The sequence below is a fragment of the Balaenoptera musculus genome, chromosome 3 (genome assembly GCF_009873245.2).
Source record: "Balaenoptera musculus isolate JJ_BM4_2016_0621 chromosome 3, mBalMus1.pri.v3, whole genome shotgun sequence".
NCBI classification, from domain to species: Eukaryota; Metazoa; Chordata; class Mammalia; order Artiodactyla; family Balaenopteridae; genus Balaenoptera; species Balaenoptera musculus.
The window spans coordinates 114,614,079-114,629,454 of NC_045787.1; the positions used below are offsets into that span (position 1 = coordinate 114,614,079).

At 42.4% G+C, this 15,376-nt stretch overlaps 1 protein-coding gene across 2 annotated transcripts in view; it reads left to right on the forward strand.

Moving 5' to 3' along the window:
• Positions 1 to 15,048, forward strand: part of KDM3B (lysine demethylase 3B) — a 61,078-nt gene extending 46,030 nt beyond the window's left edge. For both annotated transcript variants that reach the window (XM_036847151.1, XM_036847153.1), the window contains 12 exons: positions 430 to 557; positions 1,639 to 1,918; positions 2,663 to 2,919; positions 6,101 to 6,367; positions 7,179 to 7,350; positions 7,748 to 7,838; positions 7,981 to 8,111; positions 9,072 to 9,191; positions 10,199 to 10,338; positions 10,617 to 10,793; positions 11,638 to 11,772; positions 13,619 to 15,048. In XM_036847151.1, the coding sequence (XP_036703046.1) occupies positions 430 to 557; positions 1,639 to 1,918; positions 2,663 to 2,919; positions 6,101 to 6,367; positions 7,179 to 7,350; positions 7,748 to 7,838; positions 7,981 to 8,111; positions 9,072 to 9,191; positions 10,199 to 10,338; positions 10,617 to 10,793; positions 11,638 to 11,772; positions 13,619 to 13,699 (1,979 nt within the window). In that variant the 3' untranslated portion in view covers positions 13,700 to 15,048. The remainder of the gene's footprint in view (positions 1 to 429; positions 558 to 1,638; positions 1,919 to 2,662; positions 2,920 to 6,100; positions 6,368 to 7,178; positions 7,351 to 7,747; positions 7,839 to 7,980; positions 8,112 to 9,071; positions 9,192 to 10,198; positions 10,339 to 10,616; positions 10,794 to 11,637; positions 11,773 to 13,618) is intronic.
• Positions 15,049 to 15,376: the final 328 nt, after the last annotated feature.

A 15,376-nucleotide genomic window follows, 5' to 3' on the forward strand; every position in this document is an offset into this window, starting at 1 on the left:
GTTTGTGTAAAGTTTACATTGGTCTATTTTTTTTTTAGGTATAACTTACAGTAAATCTCAAGTATACAATTCAAAATGTTTACATACGCTTGAACAATAGGGAATCTACCCCTAGAGTTTCTGCTGAAGGACACCTTGTTAACGTTTACTAGAGGAGGGAGGGAGTGTAGCTTAGTGGTTAAGCGTGCACAGAACTTTAGTGCTACATAGACCTGGGTTAAAGTCTCGGTACTTTCATTTACCAACTTTATGTACTTAAGCAAATAACCTAACTTCTCTGAGTCTCAGTTTCATCATCAAAAATTGAGGGTACAAGCTGCTACCTCACTGAAATGTGGTAAAGCTTGAGAGAGATAATGTAAATAAGGTCTTTAGCACAATACCTGACACATACAATTATTCTAAGGTTAATTGTTATTTTTTTTCCAGCTCTTTACAATATTGGAGACATGGTACATGCTGCCCGGGGCAAGTGGGGAATTAAAGCAAACTGCCCTTGTATTAGCCGGCAGAACAAATCTGTGTTGAGACCTGCTGTCACTAATGGGATGTCACAGGTAAAGTGGTGTGTATAGGTACAACTGAGAGAAACTCAAGTTCTTTGTACCAGGAAGTGCCTCATTTTCACCTCTGTTGTCCCAGGCTACTGTCAGATTCCTGGGGAACTAGGGGATGGGGAGGCCTGTCTAAAGAGAGCCCCAGAAGTTACTCCAGGGATTTAAATTCCCCCTGACTGGTATGAGTTTCTCTTCATGAGTTTCTAAAACCAATTCAGGCTTGTTTGATAAATAGCACAAAGAGATTCTTTGCATCTTGTCAAGATTTGTACCTCAGGTTCCTTGCGTAGGTGAAGAGTACAGAAAAGATCACTAGGAATACATTCCTATCGTGTGCATGGTCACTGCCTTGTCATGTTAGGTACTGAGAAATATGAATATTAGCCTGCTGATCTGGGATCATTCTACCCTGAAAGCAGTCCTAAGCCTTCACAGAGAGGCAGTGATTTTCTCATTGCTCTGTCAGAGGTGGAGGTCATTCTGGTGTGATGGTGACTATTTTGAATAAGAGGCTATTTAAAAAAAAAGAAAAAAAACGCACACATACCTCTTACATTCGGAGGGCTTTCCAGGAATGCTACACATGATCAATAAGAGGTACAGGGATTAATGCTGAGAGATCTCAAAATATCTTTTCAGTAGAGTTGACATATTAGAGCAAATCATCTGGAAAATTCAATAATAGAATAATAACCATTTTATTGAGCATTTATGTGTGCCAGACACTATGCTGAGCTCTTTGCATATATCAGTACTATCTCATTTAATCCTCGGAACAGCTCTATGCGGTCAAGTTCTAATCACCAATTTGCCAGTGCAGAATTTGAGCCTCGGGCATGCCAAACAAAAACGCTGTTTTATTTTCAAGTCTTGTTCACTGCTCTTTCCACAGAACCTAGCATAGTTTCTGTCACATTGTAGGACTCAACAAACATATGTTAAATTAATGAATGAGTGAAATAGCAGTTTATGGGACAGTTGCTTTCCCAGACCTGTTTAGTGTCAGCTGTCGTTACTATTTGCATTGTATTTTTTCTACACAAGGACAACACTTTAACCATGTTGGCGTTCTGTGCTATAGCTTCCTAGCATAAACCCTAGTGCCTCTTCTGGAAATGAAACCACCTTCTCAGGTGGAGGAGGAACTGCGTCGGTAACACAACCAGAGACTGACCATGTTGCCAAAGCCGACAGTACTGACATCAGATCTGACGAGCCTCTGAAAGCAGACAGTTCGGCGTCAAATAGCAATAGTGAGCTAAAAGCCATCAGGCCCCCTTGCCCTGACACAGGCCCACCTTCCTCTGCCCTGCACTGGTTGGCGGATTTAGCAACTCAGAAGGCTAAGGAAGAAACAAAAGGTGAGATTAACACAAGCCTCTGCCCTGCCTGTGGGTGGAACACTTGAGTTATTCTGGGATTCTTCAGACTCACACATTACCATCCACATTTTTGAAACATGCCACTTGCTTTCTCTGGCTGATCATGTAAAATGAGGGAATCTCTTTCCACTTCTTTCTAGAAGTGGAGCTTTTTAAAAAAGGCACATGCCTGGGTTCTACCCCAAACCTCTTTAGTCAGAATCGATATAAGATTTTTAACAAGCTTCCCAAATGGCCCTGATAGCCAGTATTACTAGCCAGGAGGGCTAGACTTGTTTTTCAGTGGGCACAAGAATCACCTGGGGAATCGTTAAAAATGCAGATTCCTGTGCCCCACCAGAACTATTAAGTGAAAATCTCTTGGAGTAAGACCAAGAATCTCCATTTTTAACAAGCACTCCAGGTAATTCTAATACAAGTATTCTGGAGACCCACTTGAAGAAACACTGTCTTAGAAAGTGAGGGAGACGAAAGATGGATGGGAACAAAAGGAAGTTTGAAATCCAGGTCTGGAAAAGAAAGGAAGAAGTAGGAGAGCTTCTCCTTGGCCATGAGACCTGCCATAGTCATAGCTCATCAGGCTTGGCCCAGACAAACCGTACGTAGTTTGGGGGGCAAGGGAGGGGAAAGTCTTTCCTCTTTCCCACTTGGCTGATTTTTAGGAGTCAGTTGCCTGCTGGGTATTCCTTGTGCCTAATGCTATTCCTGGTTATGTTCTTACAGAAGCAGGGTCCCTGAGGTCGGTGCTCAGTAAAGAGTCTCATTCACCCTTTGGGCTGGACTCATTCAACTCCACTGCAAAGGTCTCTCCGTTGACTCCAAAGCTTTTTAACAGTCTGTTACTGGGTCCCACTGCCTCCAACAACAAAACTGAAGGCTCTAGCCTTCGAGACCTCCTCCACTCCGGGCCCGGAAAGCTTCCTCAAACCCCCTTGGACACAGGCATACCCTTCCCCCCGGTCTTCTCTACATCCTCAGCAGTAAGTGTCCTCTCTACAACTCTAGCCTTTGCTGCTTTTCCATGAAAGAACCATCAGAGATCTGATAACTGGGTTAGAGGGTATATGACTGACTTGTGTCCTTCACATTATCAGGCCAGCTGACAAGATCTTTCTTTATATTAAGTTTTGGGAATGTTTGAGATCCTTTTAAGTAGTAAACCTTTTGTGCCATGTTAGGAAGTCAGTAGAAATTGAGACTGAAGTTTTTCAATCATCAGCAGAAATCACTTTATTTTCTTGACAATAACAGACATTAAATTTTTTTTAAACGTAGGCAGTACATTCATATTGTACCCTCTTGGGTATCTAATAGACGCTTCAAACCTAACACCTCTAAAACCACACTCCTGTTCTTCTGCCTGTGAGCCTGCATTTCCTTTATTTTTTGCTTCTCTTGGTCAGTGGCTTCCAATTGCTTGGCCAAAAATCTTGGAGTCTTTTGGGACTCCCCTCTCACATTTCGTATCTAATCTGTTAGCATAACCTTTCAGTTTGATTATCAGAATGTATTCAGAGTGCACCCATTTCTCATCAGCTCCACTGCTTCCTCTCTAGTCTGAGTCAACATCCTCTCTTGCCTGAATTTTTGTAGTAAACTCCTTACAGGTCCTCTGTATTTCTTCCCTTTCTACACAGAGCAGCTAGAGTGGTCCTTTTAAGATATGTCACATCTTATCACCTCTGCCTAAAATCTTTCAAGGGCTTCCAATTTCATAATAAAAGCAGAGTCCTTTCAGTGGACTATAATGTTCCAGCCCTCTCTTCCCCTCACTTCCCTGACTTCACCTACCACTCTCCCTCTTGTTCACTCTGCTCTGGCCACACCCACCTTCTTGCTGTTTCTTGAACATGGGCAGGCATGCTCTCTCTTCAGAGCCTTTGCACTTGTCTTTTTCTCCACCGAGAACTCTCTTTTCCATGTCACAACATGGCCTGCTTCTTAATCAACTTCCTCTCCTCCCTCCTGAAATGTCACATCTTCAGTAAGCCTTCTTCTTAGATCACCCTTTTTAAAAGTCCATTCTACTCCCATCCTCCACTCATATCTGTTACCTCTGCACTTTTTTTTTTAATTAATTAATTAATTTATTTTTGGCTGCGTTGGGTCTTCGTTGCTGCGCGCGGGCTTTCTCTAGTTGCAGCGAGTGGGGGCTACTCCTCCTTGCGGTGCGCAGGCTTCTCATTGCAGTGGCTTCTCTTGTTGCAGAGCACGGGCTCTAGGCACGTGGGCTTCAGTAGTTGTGGCACCTGGGCTCAGTAGTTGTGGCTCACGGGTTCTAGAGCGCAGGCTCAGTAGTTATGGCACACGGGCTTAGTTGCTCCGTGGCATGTGGGATCTTCCCATACCAGGGCTCAAACCCGTGTCCCCTGCATTGGCAGGCAGATTCTTAACTGGTGAGCCACCAAGGAAGCCCTGCACTTACTTTTTCCATAGCACTTATTACCATCTGACTTGCTGTGTTTTATTTATTTTCTGCTTCACCTCCACTTAAAGGCATTTTTGTCTGTTTTTTTGTTTTTTTTTGGCTTTTTTGTGCTGCACAGCTTTCAGGATCTTAGTTCCCCAACCAGGGATCAAACCCAGGTCCCCAGCAGTGGAAGCAGAGTCCTAACCACTAGACTGCCTGGGAATTCCCCATTTTTGTCTGTTTTATTCACTACTATATCCTTAGTGGCACAATGTTTGATACATAAGTATTTAGTAAGCATTTACTGAACTAATAAATTCAAAACGTACAAAATTTAAATTTTAAAAATACAGTGAGGGCTTCCCTGGTGGCGCAGTGGTTAAGAATCTGCCTGCCACTGCAGGGGACACGGGTTCGAGCCCTGGTCTGGGAAGATCCCACATGCCACGGAGCAACTAAGCCCGTGAGCCACAACTACTGAGCTTGCGCCTCTGGAGCCTGTGCTCCGCAACGAGAGGCTGTGATAGTGAGAGGCCCGCGCACCGCGATGAAGAGTAGCCCCCGCTTGCCACAACTAGAGAAAGCCCTCGCACAGAAACGAAAACCCAACACAGCCAAAAAATAAATAAATAAAGTGAAATTCTTTTTTAAAAAAAGTAAAAAAAAAAAAAAAAAATACAGTGAAAAGTCTCCTTCCCACTGTTGCCTCCCTTTTTGTAGGTGACCATTGTTTCATGATTGTCCTTTCAGTGATAATAAAATATGTATATAGTTCCCCCCCCCTTTTTACACAGATGTTTTTATACATTGCTTTTGTATTTTCAGTTTATATATTTCAGAGATCATTTCAAACAAGTATACAAATATGTTTCTCATTCTATTTTATGACTAATGACTGAAATTTGATGAACTGTGGGTGGTTGAGCCTTGTACAATGTGAGTTATTTGTTTCTCTTTTGGATAAATGACCAAAAAAATTACTTTGAGCTCTGTCTTATTTGTACTGCTCCAACTCCCAGTTCTCCTTTTTCTTTTTAAATTTTCCCAGGATGTTATATGATTACATATACTCTGTAGAGATCATGATTAGTGATACTTCAGACATTGTGTTATCAAGTTTACAAAAGCCCTCCCCTTCCTTCACTTCTGTGACCTTTCATCTCTGGGCCTGAGCTTTCCCGCCAGCTGAAACAAATGAGAGATTCTTGGTAGGGGACGGATTGGGGAGTAGAAGACTGCTTTCAGAATATACAGTTCTCTTGGGTACTCTGGTACAACTGTTTATTGGGGTACACTCCCTGGTAAAAAAAAATCACTGCCTGGATAAGTCACCTCAGTTACTTAATTGAAGTATATCCCTTGGGCATGCTGGCCAAAAAAAATGTGTAACCCTCAAAATAAATGATCTTTCTCACTCAGTTACAGCATTTTGTGATCCCTGCAGTCTACGTGCATATGCTTAAAACGGGGCTGAATGCCGAAGATATTTCTTAGGTCTCAAATCTCCTGCAGTAGAGGGGGCCTTTCTGTACTTTTTTTTCATAAATATAAAGCAAAATATGAAGGCTAGGGAAATGTAAGATAGTGACTTAATAGGCTCCCCCCTCCGACTACAAAAGACTTTACAATAACTTTTATGAAATTTAATCAGGTAGATCAGAACTCCGTGTGAATATAACTGTGAGATGGTTTTTGAATACTCTACTGGTGGTGCCTCAGTCATACTAACCTGATGGGTTTGTGTCTGGCAGGGAGTGAAGAACAAGGCCAGCCTACCCAACTTCCTTGACCACATCATTGCCTCAGTGGTAGAAAATAAGAAAACCTCAGATGCTGCAAAGCGGGCCTGTAACTTGACTGATACCCAAAAGGAAGTGAAGGAGATGGTGATGGGGTTAAATGTGCTGGACCCCCATACCTCTCACTCCTGGCTCTGTGATGGAAGACTTCTGTGTCTCCATGACCCCAGCAACAAAAACAATTGGAAGATCTTCCGGGAGTGTTGGAAACAAGGCCAGGTAAGCAAGAATAAGCAGATCCCAGGGTCGGCTGTCTGCCTGCCCACTATAGCTACCAGGATAGTTTCAATTCTCTCTGGGAGACACTTTGCCAAGGAGATTTAGACATATACTAAGTTTGTTGTAGACAGCCTTGCTACTTCAAGTTTTCTTGGATTTTTAAAAGTCAGAAGATTCCTAAAAATACATTGTGGATCTTTTTATTTCTCAGCTGTGTAGCTCTGTGTTCTTAAAAGGGCAGTTGAAATTCCTGTGAGGTTGTGATCTGGCATTAATGACACCTTTAGAGGAAAATCCGTAAGTGTGATATGGGGTGAGGCAAAAATGGGTGGAAGTGGGTGGTACTCTTCTAGGTAAATGTTTCAAGACCATACAAGTCTGTGTGATAGTGTGATAACACTTCCTGATTTTTATACATTAGCAGGTGTGAGGAAGGGGGAGGTTGTAGAATTGTCTGGATAGTTTTTTATTCGAGATGTGAGGACGTATTCTCAGAGTTTGCATTTGTCAGCTTTTCACCCTCTCACCTCAAAATAGTGGTAGATACCAGGGCAGCAGAAGTGATTTTTGTGGAATGTGCCCCCACCCCCCACCCCACCCCCCGCAGTGAGAATCAAGTGTAATAACAGAGTAGAAGTGTTTTCATTTTCTGTAGCTGACATTGTTGAAATCCATAGATTCTGAAACTGGGAGGGAATAATAAATCATTGTGGAGAAGAGGTTGTCCCCAGGAAACCCTCCTATTCTGTCCCTTAGCCCTGAGCTAAGTATTTCCTAAGTGGCTCTGATTGAGATACTTTTGTTTCCACAGCCAGTGCTGGTATCAGGGGTACATAAAAAACTCAAGTCTGAACTCTGGAAGCCAGAAGCCTTTAGCCAGGAATTTGGAGACCAGGATGTGGACTTGGTGAACTGCAGGAACTGTGCTATAATTTCCGATGTGAAAGTTCGGGATTTCTGGGATGGCTTCGAGATCATATGCAGTAAGTAGCTTTGATATCTGGTTCAGTAAAAGCAGACTGCAAAGTAAGCATCTATATGCCCAGCCCTACCGCTGAAATAACAAATTACATCCTCTTAACAGGAGGAACATTCTATCCAGGTGCCAACCAGGTAGCTCTCATGGCAATCACATGGCTCCCAGAGCATACCTGGACTTAAGCACATGATCACATGGGATGTGTGGAGCACTTTCACTTTGAGATGGAAAAATTTATCATGTACTAAAGCAGTGGCTGAGGAAAACAAAGCCCACCTTATCCATTATGGCGGTTTACAAGTCTGAAAATAAGAGTTTAGTCTTCTAAACCTTTTAGTCACTGGAGAATCAGGCAGCAGCCAACCCAGCAGATATTTGTAGGAGTGCTTTCTGTCTTCCAGAGCGATTAAGGTCAGAAGATGGGCAGCCAATGGTGCTCAAACTCAAGGACTGGCCTCCTGGGGAAGATTTTCGGGACATGATGCCAACAAGGTTAGTGAACTACAGTGAGTCGTCTTGAGAGACTTGTGCTTTGCTGAAGCTGTCACAAAGTAATCACAGAAAAGTGAACTCCACCTCTTTTCCTTTTTCCCGTATAACAAGCTAAGTCATCTTTCATGCTTTTTTTTTATAGGTTTGAAGATCTGATGGAGAACCTTCCTCTGCCAGAATATACCAAACGAGATGGCAGACTCAATCTAGCCTCTAGGCTACCCAGCTACTTTGTAAGGCCCGATTTGGGCCCCAAGATGTACAATGCCTACGGTATGAGGGAGAGGCCATAATTGACCTTTTTGGACACTACTGTTTCCATTTCACCTATAGAGGGAGATTTGTAGTCAGGATCATGTGTAGAGATGATAGAGGGCAAAGTGACAGGCGCTGAAGAAGTTGACAGTATCCAGGATGGTTTAGAATATGTTTGCTTTTGTCATTGATTTGCATAATAGCCCTTTGGGCCCAGTACTGTATATGTATGTATGTGTGTATATATATATACACACACACACAGTAGTTAGAAAGTTTCCTCTTAAAGGTTCCATCCAAGGGACTTCCCTGGCAGTCCAGTGGTTAAGACACTGTGTTTCCACTGCAGGGGGTGAGGGTTCTAACCCTGGTCAGGGAACTAAGATCCCGCATGCCGCACGGCACGACCAAAGATCCTTAGCTTTTAAGAGACTTCATAAGATAAGAGTGAACACGTCTGAGTACCATGCTACCCAACCAGCTCTTTGTGAAGTCACAGTAATGTCCTAAATCACTGTGAAAGCCAAGCTTCATTTGAGTGTCCATAATGCCCATATCTGTTTTGCTTTTGAAGGAGAGATCATTTAGGAGGGTGGAATTGGATCAATGGCCAAAGCTAATGATAGTGTCAGCTGAGCTCGAAATCAGTTTTAAAACACTAGAAAAGAGACAAGGAGAATTATTTATTGATAAATAGATATACGTCATTCTCTCAGTGTTCCACATTTAAGAACATCTTCGAGTATGTTTTCACTTGTAGGGTCTATATGGATTCTTCAGAATATTGCCCTTTCAGGAATTCCCTAGCGGTCCAGTGGTTAGGACTCCATGCTTTCACTGCCAAGGGCGCAGGTTCAATCCCTGTCCCTGGTCAGGGAACTAAGATCCTGCAAGCCTTGCGGCACGGCCAAAAAAGAAAAAAAACAACAACAACAGAATATTGCCCTTTCACCTTGCATATCTTCCTTTTACCTTCAGGCTTGATAACAGCAGAGGACAGAAGAGTTGGCACAACAAATCTTCACTTAGATGTGTCTGATGCAGTTAATGTGATGGTGTATGTTGGGATCCCCATCGGGGAGGGTGCTCATGATGAAGGTACGATTTCTAGAACCCAGTGCTTCAGCAGGGTGAGGTTTAGCCTCAGGAGTAAAATGGTGTGTCTTTCTCCTCAGTCAGGGCCAGTGGGTTTTTCTTAACTCTCTGCCAGGCATGATGCATAGTAGGTGCCCAGACAAAGGGGTGATTGCAGCAGAGAAGACTGGTACTTGTGTATCTTTGACCAGAGTTATTCCCTCTCTGGGAATGCTGCCCTTTAACACTGAGTATGTAGCATCACAAAGAGGAATAAAGAAGAAAGGGCAAACTGGCCTACTTGGTCCATCACCCAGTTCAGCTGTGGGGTAATAATAGGTGATAAAGCCAGGTCATTTGCACAGAGATGAAGCATAAAAGTGATATTTTGCTGCATTGCACTCTCCGCTATCTCGGTGTAGAATTAATGTGTGTTAATTATGGAAGTTTTAGAAAACAAAATTTTAAAGAAGAAAACTCAAAATCTCAAAGTTCAGGGATAATCAGTATCATTACTTTGGTATATTTCCTGCCACACATTTGCTTTTGATGCTACGCATCTGCACATATTTCCATTAGGCTGTCATTTAAAGGGTCATAACAGACAAGGATTAGAAGCCAAGCCTCTTAACTTGCCAGAGAAGCTTTACTCTTCATGGCCTTAAATCCACAGAATCCTAGAGTTTGAAGAGGTCTTGAGAAAGTATACAGTCCACCTACTTACAGCAGGAAATAACCTGCAATTTGAACATAAAATATGGCTACACAGTTTGAGCAGGAAATATGTTTTAAAGGAACACTATATCTCCAAAAAATGCTGAGTCTCTGTTAAGTATGGAAGATTAGGGTCGCTCTTCCCATGTGTAGGAAGCTTAGACCAATGTGAGTTTTGATTCTTTGATTCTACCTTATATCACTCCAGAGAGATAGAGAATACTAGAGACTAAACTTGTTTGAATTGGACATTTTGCTTCACTCAGAGGTAGTGAAATGGCTGGTTACATTGAAAAGTGTCACTTTGCTCTTTTCAGAGGTGCTCAAGACAATTGATGAGGGAGATGCTGATGAGGTGACAAAGCAAAGGATTCATGATGGAAAGGAGAAACCCGGTGCTTTGTGGCACATCTATGCAGCCAAGGATGCGGAGAAGATCCGGGAGCTGCTCCGAAAGGTATGTCCCTGGGTGGGCTCCCAGCTCAAAGACGAAGGGTCTGGGGATGCTGAGACAGCCTGCCTAGGGTTTCTCATGTGGAGTCCCTTGGCATTAAAAACCTGTGCCCTCTGTCAAAATGCCCCATAGGGCTGTCCACACTTAGAAGATATTGAATAAAGTAGAAACTTCGGCCCATCAGTGATGTTACTGCAGCAAGTTGGATTTATCCTGTTAATAATCTTTATGTATTTATTGATTTTTCCATCTTTGGGTTTTGATCATGGTTTCATGATCAGGTTGGAGAAGAGCAAGGCCAAGAGAATCCCCCTGATCATGATCCAATTCATGACCAAAGTTGGTACTTGGACCAGACCCTACGTAAGCGACTCTATGAGGAATATGGTGTGCAAGGCTGGGCCATTGTTCAGTTCCTGGGAGATGCCGTCTTCATACCTGCTGGAGCCCCACACCAGGTATGTTCCAACTTGGGGGTAGGGCTGGCTCCACAATTCCCATAGTTTCCTTATATGTGTTTCTTGCTAATCTGGCAATAGATATAAATGGCTGGGTTAGACTGATTGCTCTTCAAGTGCAACTTATTTTTTGATTTTTAATTTTCTTCCATGTAATTTTATTTATTTTTAAAATTTATTTATTTATTTATTTATTGGCTGCGTTGGGTTTTTGTTGCTGCGCGCGGGCTTTCTCTAGTTGTGGTGAGCGGGGGCTACTCTTCATTGTGGTGCACGAGCTTCTCATTGCGGTGCTTCTCTTGTTGCGGAGCACGGGCTCTAGGCACGCAGGCTTCAGTAGTTGTGGCATGCGGGCTCAGAAGTTATGGCTCACGGGCCCAGTTGTTCCGCGGCATGTGGGATCCTCCCGGACCAGGGCTCGAATCCGCGTCCCCTGCATTGGCAGATGGATTCTTAACCACTGCGCCACCAGGGAAGTCCCCCTTCCATGTAATTTTAAATGCTCATTTAAAGATTTTTAAATAAGGGAGACTATTAAAGAAAAGGTGAGTCTCTGTTCAGCTACCTATGCCATATCCCTTTTCAGTCCCCTTGTCCTGCCTTCTCCAGAAAGTAGCCTACTGTTAACAGTTTGGTGTATATTTTTCCGGATCCTTTTCTGTGCAAATACTAACATTTTCATCTATAAATGTATACTTATAGTCTTTCTGCATTTGTTGTCTTTATGAAAATGGAATATCATAAGTATTTCTAAAGTGTTTTTTTAAACGATATGATGGACAGTTTCCACCTGTTGCTGACTCTCTAGTGCCTGATGTTTGCCTCTGTACTTTTCCTCTCCCAGGTGCACAATCTATACAGTTGCATAAAAGTAGCAGAAGACTTTGTATCTCCAGAACATGTAAAGCACTGTTTCCGCCTGACTCAGGAATTCAGGCATCTCTCGAACACTCATACAAACCATGAGGATAAACTGCAGGTAAAGAACTCCTCCACCCCAACCCTGTCTTCTCATCTCCTACTAGGCTACATACACAGGAGGCACATTCTGCTTTCTGAGGGTATTACCTGGGCAGTATAACTGCAGAGAGATGATTAAGGGACCCATGTCTGGGGTATGGAGTCCTCCCTCCAGGAAGTATTTAATCAGTCCTCTTCAGGTTTGCTTTTAGAGAATATGAATCTTTTAACCTAATCACTTCCAGTGTGACAATCTTCTGTTTCTCTGCCTCTGGAAGATACAGTGTATCCGTGTTAGTAACTGACTAGACTGACTTCCTCAGTCAGGTGGGAAAAGCACTGTGGCAATGTGTTCTAAACCTCTTTCCCCGAAGCTGCTTCTCACAGCAAACTTTTGTGAAAACTCAATTCCTTAGAGCCCTGCTAGGGACTGTAATCCATGTTCCTAAGAGTTGTTTCCCACTTGTAGATCTAAGCTGGACAATCAGATTAGGTTTTCCTCTGCTCAGAAATGGATTGGAACTTTAAGGGCAGAATTTCATTGTTAATATACTTGGATGCTTTAATAACATAAAAAAAAAAAAAAAAAGAATAAGGAACCAAGATTTCCCAGGCAGAACTTCAGCATCTGAACAGGCGTTCTTACAGCCTCTCACATGTGACCTGTTTTCCTCCATCGTGCCTGTGACTCAGGTGTGTTTTCTTTGGTCAGTGACCCATGAGGTTGGAGATTTTTCTTGGTTGCTGGTAGATTTAATCACCTTTATCCCTGACCTTGATCTGTTTTGCTGTTCCTTTTTCAAAATTATGGAATATTTCAACCATAAAGTTCTTATACAAAGTACCATCACATTGATAAATAGATAACATTGATATTATAGATATATAATGCAAGTATTCAGGCATACATATTTCAGACCCCACCTCCATTAGGTCTCTACTTGTTACATGTCACCTCCCAATCCTCTGTCACTGCTTTATTTTTTTCTGTAGTATTTTTCACCATCTAACATACTATGTATTTTATGTTTGTTTCTATCCCTACTAGGACATAAGCTGTTTAAGCTCCATGAAGGCAGGGATTTTACTGTTTTATTCACTGCTTTTCCCTAGCACATAGTAGGTACTCAGTAAATATTTATTGAATTAATACAAAAAATGTAATAGAGAACAGCAAAGGGGGCTTGTGTGCCCATAACTCAGCTTAAGAAATAAAGCATCATATACGTACCACATATACAATATATACATATACAACAACTACATTATTGAAGCCTCCATGTACTCTTTCCCATTCCACCTCCTCAGAAATAATCACAGTGTTGGTTTAAAACCGTCTTTATCCTGTTCACTTTATTTTAATAACTTTTACTTCACATATGTGTTCCTTTTTGACAAATTAGAAAATATGTATAAGCACAAAAGGGAAAAATACCCAATAAATCCTACCTGTCCACTATTGTTTTAGTGCATTCTTATTAGCTACAGGACCTCAGGTAAGATTCTTAACCATGGAACCTCAGTTCTCATCTGTAAAATGGGGATAATAATAGAATCTACCTCATAGTATTATGGTAAGGATTAAATGAAAGTCCACATAAAGAGCTTAACAGTAGTTCCCAGCATACAGAGGATGGTGATTACATAGCCTTTCAAATGATGAAATCATTCTTTTTTGAATATAGACTATATATCTTGTGTGACTTGTAAATCGTCTTTTGGGATTGACTTAGGAAGCACGCAGTCCTGGTTGAGGGCTTTCCTCACTAATCAGAAGGCTTTTAGTCGGTGTAGGACATACATTTTCATTTGCAGAACACAGTCTGTGGCTGCCATAAACTGACTGTGCTGATTGGTCTCTCCAGGTGAAGAACATCATTTATCACGCAGTGAAAGATGCTGTTGGCACCCTCAAGGCTCATGAATCCAAGCTGGCAAGGTCTTAGGCGTGGTGAAATTCCAAACTCGCCTGTGAAGCAGGTCTTTCACTCACAACACATACAGGGAACAGCAGGGTTCTCTGCTGGAGCAGAGGTCCTTCACTTGGAGCCAGTGTGGTCAGTATTACAAACTCTCCAGCCACTCTTTTCTTTGCTGCCTCAACACTGAAGGTTGACACAGGAAAGTCGCACTGTTCACACACACAGTTTCAGACTCCAAGCCAAGGGTGCCACATCCCCATCCTGTGGCCTTTTGGGACTCTGAATTGCCTGAATATCGCTGGGCTTTCCTGCACATTCTCATGATTTGAGATTCGTGGAAACCAGGAATGTGGGCACACCTTTCTTTTCTTTTTCTCTTGTGCCTAGTTAAGTGGGAATGTGTTTGGAGGTAGGGGGAATCGCATAACTGGTACAAGTGGGGGCTAATTGCTTAAACACCCCTGGTGGAAGCCTGACGGTGTCTCTGCACATGACCTCTGACACACCCCATCCCGGGAGCCGGGTGAAGCCTTTCCCCACCATCTCTCCCGTAAACAGTGGAGTCTTGAAGGACCCAGGGGGAATCCACTGCTTTTCCCAAGGGGCTCCAGGATTAGGAAATGTGTGTATTTAGTGAAAAATAGGTTTGTAGTGAAATAGTTACTATTTCATGAAAGTAGATATTTTTAGAACTTTTGAAATACCACAGTTGTTTTCCTGGATTATGAGGAAAGGCACATTACATTTAGTCTTCCTTTCGATAAAACTCTTTGAAGAAATAAGATTTTTAGAAATCAACTGCCCATTATAGCACAAAAATCAGCCAAAGCAGAATTTTAAAGAATTGGCTTTGTAGGATTCTTTTAGTTTCTCCCCATCCCATCTCAGTCCTATCTTGAGGGAACAGCCATTCTTGAGAAAGAACTTTGTCATGTCTGTGCTGTTGGTGTGTTCCACGCATACACACACTGGTGACTCCAGGACCCATTTCCATCTATTACCAGCGTTCCCTTGGGACTCCTCTTATAGTTCCAAATGCGAAGGAAAGTTTGCTTTCCTACATGAGGCTTTTTGTTTTGGGGGTTTTTTTGTCCGGAAATATTTTCAGCAAAACTTTCCAACTCAGTGGAGTTTTATTAAGAATTTATTTGAAAATGATGGAATTCATTGGCCCATAGGTACATTGGAAAATGTATCTATCTTCCCGGCTGTACTGTAGTGCCCTGCAGGCTTGTTTATATGTTCACAGTTACATTTTTTTTTTTTAATAAAAGTCATTTACTGTAGAATACTTTTAATTTCACTTTCTGTATTTTAATTTTGTTGAAGGGCTGATTGGGATTTCCATGTTCTTATTAAAAATCTAACAAATCTGTTTGTAGTGGACTAAATTCTTCCTGTGCCAGCCGTTCTAAAAAGCAGGGCCAGGTTGAGGATGGGGTTGGAAGTGGAGGATGGTTCATTTTCATATCATCATTACGTTGTTGCATCCGATTATTACTCTTTGCTTCCTGAATGTGTCCAATTGGGAGAGGGAAGTGCTAGGTCATTGTGGTTTGAGGGCTTGGGGATGAAGGGAAGGTGCTACATGAGTTAGAGGGTAGTAGCAAAGATGGGCTTTCCATAGTTTATGCTCTATGGGAAAGCTGGGTTCCTACCTTCCTGAACAGTCTGGGGGGAAAAGGCCATGGGAAGTGGCCT